This window comes from Bidens hawaiensis, unplaced genomic scaffold (genome assembly GCF_021521415.1).
Source record: "Bidens hawaiensis isolate Kalapana, Puna unplaced genomic scaffold, B.hawaiensis_p1.1 tig00022155_1, whole genome shotgun sequence".
In the NCBI taxonomy this organism is placed as follows: domain Eukaryota; kingdom Viridiplantae; phylum Streptophyta; class Magnoliopsida; order Asterales; family Asteraceae; genus Bidens; species Bidens hawaiensis.
The window spans coordinates 193565-201067 of NW_027493433.1; the positions used below are offsets into that span (position 1 = coordinate 193565).

The 7503-nt window shown below is 34.3% G+C and overlaps 1 protein-coding gene across 1 annotated transcript; it reads right to left on the reverse strand.

Annotated features, from left to right (window-relative positions):
* Positions 1–3225: 3225 nt before the first annotated feature.
* LOC143564744 (FCS-Like Zinc finger 14-like) lies at positions 3226–5449 on the reverse strand. The gene is made up of 2 exons (XM_077051929.1): positions 4938–5449; positions 3226–3727 (listed from the first exon to the last, which is right to left on the reverse strand). Exons 1-2 carry the CDS (start codon positions 5372–5374, stop codon positions 3568–3570), a joined length of 597 nt encoding a protein of 198 aa, XP_076908044.1. The 5' UTR covers positions 5375–5449; the 3' UTR covers positions 3226–3567.
* Positions 5450–7503: the final 2054 nt, after the last annotated feature.

The window sequence follows — 7503 nt, forward strand, 5'->3', positions numbered from 1 at the left end:
AGAAACAGCTTTTTAACCTTATCAAAAAAGCTAAAATGAGGATGACTTTTGTGAATGTCAAACAATTTTTTTTTACTTATTGGTTTTTTCAAAAACTTAATAAGTCAATAAATTGTTATCAGACTCAATCCCAAACACCCTCTGGTTGTTCAAAAAGTCTGCGACTCGCTCGAAGCTCACTGGAAGTTGGTTTGTTTGTAAACGAGCTTATATATAAGCGACCTGTTATTTTAGACATAAATTATTGCTTGATTTACTGTTTTATGCTTTCAATAGCCCTAATGTGAACTAGTAATTATTTAGAACTTGGATATGCATTGAACTTGAATCATATAATCTATGCAGTTAAATTATCTATTACATGCATGTTAAACATTTTTTTGCATGTTCATATATTAATATGTTTAAAAAGGTTAGAAAATAAGCGAGCTGGCAAAAGCTGTTCACGAGCCGAGCTTGAGATCAATATTTAGTTCGTCAAGATAAATGAGCATATTGTTAAGAAATGTATTAGTGTTGTGTAGTCTCATGTTAAGCAATAACATGAAAAAAAAAAAAAGAAGGAAAACGACTTGAGTGATTTAGTAACGGTTTTGTCTTCTGATTTAATATTTGTATTTCCGATCTACATATAGGACTTTAGCCTGCACACTCCAGACTCGTCTTCAAGATTTCGGGTGCCCCTAGTGAGAGCTAAAAATGATGCCCTTAAAAATAAATCTCCCCTCCCAAAGATCGACGATAGTTGTGATAAATAATTAACGAAATGAAGTTATATGCGCCCAAGATAATCCAATCGTGTTATGATGTAATGGTTTTCAGTTTTAACGGGCCAAGATAATAGTTTTGGTCTCTAGTAAGCAAACTGAGTTCAAATGTAAAAAAATCTAAAAAAAATAATTTTTTACAAGTTTTCTATTCTAGAGCTTTTGCTTATAAACACATGTAAAAAAGCGTTCTAAAGGGTGGTCGCCGAGCACCGCACCACCTGCAGGCCTGACTCGTTATCAAGGTGTATAACTCCTTTCCTTCTATTTGATCTTTGACTTTTGAGAGAAGTGATTGGATTGTTACATTGTCTTCGCTAACTAACAAATAATAGACACTCATTCTTTAGAAATTTGTTACTTGGGTTAATCAAACATGTCTTCACTTATCACTAACAAACAGTGTTGTAAAAATCGTTAGTTGCTAGTTGGACGCCTGGGCGGTGAGGTTGGGCCTAGCGATTAATCAGGATTAGTTGAGGTTAATCGGATCAGACTTTAATGCATAATTTTCAGTTTTATATATGTACGCACACATTTTTATATGTAACTTTCAATTTTATACTTACACAACACATCTTATCTGGAGATTGACTGGAATCTCGTTAGAAGCCGCTGATTTTTGATGGAATCTCGTCAGAAACCACTGATTTTGGCTGAATTCTCGCCGGAAACCATCGATTTTGGCCAGAACCTCATTAGAAGAAGTTGCTTAGGTCTGGTTAATCATGATTTTGGCTGGATTTGACCATTTATCGATTAATTGGCCGACTAGTCAAAACTAATTAGTAAAGTGGGGGACTAGTGATTAATCAGTGAGTAATCGATGCCTAGTTGGGATTTTTGCCACACTGCTAACAAACAACATAGACACTAAAGGTCAATGTGTAAACACTTGATACATTTTTTTTTTTTGGTCTAGGTTGGGCAACAAATAACTAGCCACCAATTATAGGCTAGTGTATAAACACTAAGAACACATATTAATATGCATTGGTTTATACCATAAACTATTTGTTAGTGTGTATACACTTTGACATATTTATGGTTCATAGCCAAGCACTTTGTATATTCCGATCTTCTATATAAAAGATTAACATCCAGCATAAGGGAATTCGAATTATCATTCCTAATATGCGTAATTTTTTCATCGCCCATTTTAAAACACGGAACGAGATCAAAAATTGAGTAGTAGATGGGACCATTGGAGAACGATCAGTCAGTAAGAAAAACAAAGAAAATAAAGAGTGAACTGCGGTTTTCGTCTCTGTGGTTTGTCAAAATATGCGGTTTTAGTTTGATAGTTTCAAATTTGCGATTTTTGTCTCTGTGGTTTCATTTCACTTGTAATTAAACCCGAATTTACTAATCCCGTTAAGTCTGGTCGTTAAACCTATCAGCGTGTCCTTCACGTGAGCGACAGTTTTGTCGTTTATCCCCCCAAAATACACCCCAGCCCCTCACGTGAGGGGGCTTGCGAATTAGTACTGGGGTTTATTTGGGGAGAAAAAATGACAAAACTGCCCCTCACGTGAAGGCATGCTGATGGGTTTAACGATAAGACTTAACGAGATTAGTGAATTCGGGTTTAACTGCAAGTGAAATGAAACCACAGAGACGAAAATCATAAATTTGAAACTATTGGACTAAAACCATTGATTTGAACAAACCAAATGGATGAAAACGCAGATTACTCGAAAATAAATATACATAGAAATACCAAAATGTGTATTTTTTTTAAAGAATTTAGGGGATCATATTATCATAACATAGATGCTCTTGAGAACATCAGTACATGTTACATGTGCTTTTTATTTGATGTAAAGAGTAAAAAATCACTTTTTTTTATAATCCAAAACCTAGGCCCACGTGTAGTGAACAGGCCCACATGCATTGATGGACAGTCCTTTTATTTAGTCCAATAATGGCCAGAAAGCCATAAATAAGTCTACATTTGTCCTCAAGACTAAAGAGTGCTTTATATTTGGAAAGTGCATTTCAAATTCAAATTTTGAAGATATTTCTATTTTTTTTATTTGAAATTTAAAAAATACTTTAATTGTTTGACTAGTTCTTCAAATACCATCTAAATAATAGTGTCACATGATTAAGTATCCGGAACTAGCTGCGATTTACCTGATAGAGTCTCGTAATTGTTTTTAAGAACGCTCCCGTGATTAAAAAATCATACGTATCAAATCAGATGAACGATGTAGACAACAACCGTAAAACATGACATGACACCACGAATTTGATTCCTAGACGCCTAGACCACACTTTATGGCATGTTGCTAAACACTAAATTACCGTTGTGACACCGAATATTGCATATTAAAGTAAAATGCGAAATGGAAAGACATTATTATCTCATAATCTTGTAATATTTTGTATTTTTAACATGTTTTTTTTACTATGAAACCACATAATCATCAACCAAAACAAATCGAACCGTGCACAACAATATTAATCAATACAAGACCCATTGGTTAAACTCCATGATCAACAACAAAACAAGCTGATAAACAAACTCTGAAGTTGGTAACTCACACCTCAATGGGTTGTACATCATGCAAGATTCGTTGTACCCGATACATCAAAATCACGAATCATTCGTAACAAACCATAAAGTACAAACAACCATAACTTGAAACAAAACTTCCTTGCCATAGAACAATTTTCTTCCCGCCCGTAGGTAAATAATGTATTTCGATTTTGAACCAAACCTCATGTTTTTGTATTTCATGTTCGTTCATTTATAACTATATATGTATATAAGGTATGTAATATCTATAGAAAACCTTTATGCTACAGCCATCCCGGCAGGATACTGCATAGGACTGGAACATAGAGTCTCAATGTATTCGGGTTGTTTCTTCATCCTTGATGCATACTTTTCTTTGTGTTCATCAATGGAGATCTGCTTGGCCCGACATTCTTCACTACAAAATGCTTTCTCGCCTCTGAAAATGAAAAAAAAAGATATAATCAAATAATAAGCCACATGTCGATGTAATAAGTATATTTCTTCTTGTATTGGTAAAAATAATGCCCGTTTTTGTGCTTTTATATTTTTTAGGTAACCGTGAAAACCAGTGAGTGTGAGACCAGATAAAGCATAGTTTGCACCGAAAAGATGCTGAATTCAAACCTGAGACCTTTGTCAGAGGAAACTAAACGCGTACCATAGCATGAACCCCTTAAAGATTCACATAAACATGGTGTAACCTAATTATGTACAAGATTGTTGGTTTACAATTCCTTAAACATGAGTGTATCCAAAACCTAATTCTTCTAGTCAATAACAATAAAAGTTATCTACTTTCATAACAAATAACATTCAACCTAAATTCACAAGATAATTGTAGCCCAAATAAAAAATTCAAACCAAAAATCATAACTTTTTGCAAAAACAAACATCAAATCACTCCAAATCAACAACTTAATATAACCATAAAAAGTAACTACTTTAAAAACAATAAAATTGAACCTAAAATCACAAGATAATTCTAGCCCATATCTTGAAAAATTCAAACCAAAAATCATAACCTTTTTTTTTTTTCAAAAACCATCAATTTATCAAAATTAACAACTTAACATATGATAATAATAATAATAATAATAATAATAATAATAATAAAAGGGCATGCTCTTAATATCTAGGGGTGCAAACGAGCCGAGCTGCTCGTGAGCTACTCGATATCGGCCCATTAAAAAGCTCAATCGAGCTTAATCGAGCCCGAGCCCGAGCTCAAACTTAAAAGTAAGCTCGTTTAATAAATGAGCCTAAGCTTCACTTATCGAGCTCGAGCCGGCTCACGAGCCTAAACGAGCCTGTCATTTATATAATTTTTTTAAATATATTTTTAATAATTATTGATTAATATATATAACGCCATGAAAATTAAATAAAAATAACTAACTAATATATATTATTTTTTATAGATAAAATTATAATAGAAAAAATACATAAAAATAATTATAATTATATAAAAAATAATTGATAAATAGGAAACGAGCCGGGTCCGAGACGATCTAGAGCTTGAAAATCTACTCACGAGTCGAGCTCAAGCTTTAAAAATAAAGCTCGAAACGAACCAAGCTCGAGCTCTGTGTAAGTTAAATTAGCCGAGCTCGAGCTTGAGCTCGTTTACACCCATATTAAAATCATACCTATACATGAAGATATCCAACCCATGAAGCTTCTTCCTACAGAGACAACAAAAACTCAAAAACTCCACATCATCAAACACCATCCCACCACCACCCACCACCGGTGGCGACGGCGAACAAAACACCCCACCACCACCACCACCACCACAACTCTTTCTCTTAAACCCATCACCAAAATACTCTCTTTTCTTAATAATATTATTCCCCACGTGCGAAATCACACACGTGTACTCCTCAACATCTTCTTCCAAAACAGGTCTTTTGCTAAATATCGGAATCGGGTCGGATCTTGGCGAAACCGAGAAAACCGGGTTCTGGGTATTTTGACCCGTTGACTCTTTAGTCAAAGCCACCGCAATTCCCAGCCCCACGACGCCGTTTTGCTCCCGGAACATAAATCTTGAATTTTTATTGTGTTTTTCTTTATTTTCTTCCATTTTTGGGCAAAATATTATTGGGGTTTTCAAGATTCAGCAAAAAGATTACAGGGGTTTGTGAAAGATTGAAACTTGACTATGATTCATTGATTCTTGACTGTATATATACATATATGTCTGTGTATGTGTATGTATATGTATATGTAATTATGTATACACATATGTATGTGTATATGTATGAGAGTGGTTTAGAGAGAAAGAGAAAGCCACCTGCTTTCTTTCTTCTTCTTCTTCATCTCTGAAATAGGCTCAAGGGATTTAAGGAGATTAAAGAAGCCTTAATGGCAATCTTGTAAATAATTGATAATTGAGGGGTAAAGATTTGTTTCCTACTTTATTCTAATTTTAAAGTTTAGTTCCTTGGGTTTATGTGTTGAAGTATTTTACTCCCTTGAGAATGTTATCTTGTTAATAAAGTTGATTTTAAGTTTTTATTACTTTGGAAAACACGTAGAGAACTTTAAATCACATGACAAAGCAGATGAGTCGGTCGGGTTGGGTTGGGTCGGGTGACGGTGGATAGAAGTTAGTACAACATGCTTTAAATGTGTAAATTTGATTGCGGTCAAAACAATAGTTTTAAACTGTTTTTCTGAAATAAAATGTATTAGAATCAGTTCAAGGGTTATATGTGTTTTTATGGTTATTGATGACAACTGCCGGAAGAGACGATAACCTTTGGACTTGTCCTAAGTAATTTGGTTTTATAAAAGTGACGATCGAAATCGAAATATGAATCTTAGAGTTCATTCTCGTCAATCAAAATCGGTTTAACGATTGTATTGTTCACTTTGGCTCATGAGTTTGTTTTGGCGACCGTGAGAGAACTTCTTAGGGCGGTTGATGGTGGTCGGTGTGTTGCGGTGGTGGTGTTTCATTGATATTGACCACCTAAATTTACGAGATAGCGAGTCAGTTTTTGAACCACATGTTTAATCGTTTGCATTCATTCCAAGTTAGCAAGTTTCCAAAGTCTGACCCGTTTGGTCAAATGTATAATTTTCATACACCCAAATGAACCAAACAAGTAGATAAAGAAATATATGCTCAAATCAATTTTTTATGTGAGGCCATGTTTGTTTAATTACTAGTTCACTAGATTTCATCATGTGGTTCCTTTTGTCTAGCAAACTTCTTATTTGGCAATGGCCAACAACCTTTCAAATATTCCAATATAATTTGGGAAATGGAGATTGTACTTGCCTAAGTTTCTATCATCATAACAAACTCTCATAATGATTGAACAAAATTATTCACTATTTGCCAAACAAACCTAATGGATTGTCAAAAAATATCAATGTGACGACATTGCTTGTAATTACTTGCACGTCCAATAACTATATGTTTTTTTTTCTATAAATAGAGGACCTAGTAATCGGCTCATAATCATCATAAAGATTTTATGGTCAGAATTATCATGTCGTATATATTGGGATAACGTGTTTCTTTAGTTTCTTTAGTATTGTTTTAAATAATTCATAGTGGGCTGTCATGTTTTATAATTGAGGAACTATGTTGATTCAATTAGATGGCTACAAACGATGTTTTTATTATAATTTTTAAAATTAAAGAAAAATATGATTAGCAAATTAAAAGTATGCAGTTTGTTGATGTTTTCATATGGTCTTAAGTTATATAAATAAGAGATGTTTTTATTTACTTTGTCTATTAATGATGGGGCGTTTTGGGTATAATATATTAAACCTTGAGGGTTTGATATGTTAATTTATGAACTACCGGGCCTTTGGGCCTACTACTGAAAACCTCAGGGTGTTATACAGTATTTCTTCTTGTTTTCTTCTCCATATTCTTTTTTTTTTCTAATTAAAAACGACGAGTTTTCTGCATTTAGACTACCGCACTCTCTAAATTTAGAGAGCCCCAATGCGTCACTTTTACCGGACTATGTTGTCTTAACTAGGCTCACGCTGGCTTCAGAGTTTGGCTTGGACGTTCCCGAGAAAACCATACCGCCAGCTGCCACTTGACAGTCATTGTGCCGCCACAAGAGCAAAACTCTCTGGCGTAACACTTGGTGTGACGAAAACCCGGGTGGGCTCAGAATCCTAGCTGACAAGGGTTAGCTCAAATCCTTCATTGTCAATATCCATCTAAAGTGACACAGATAT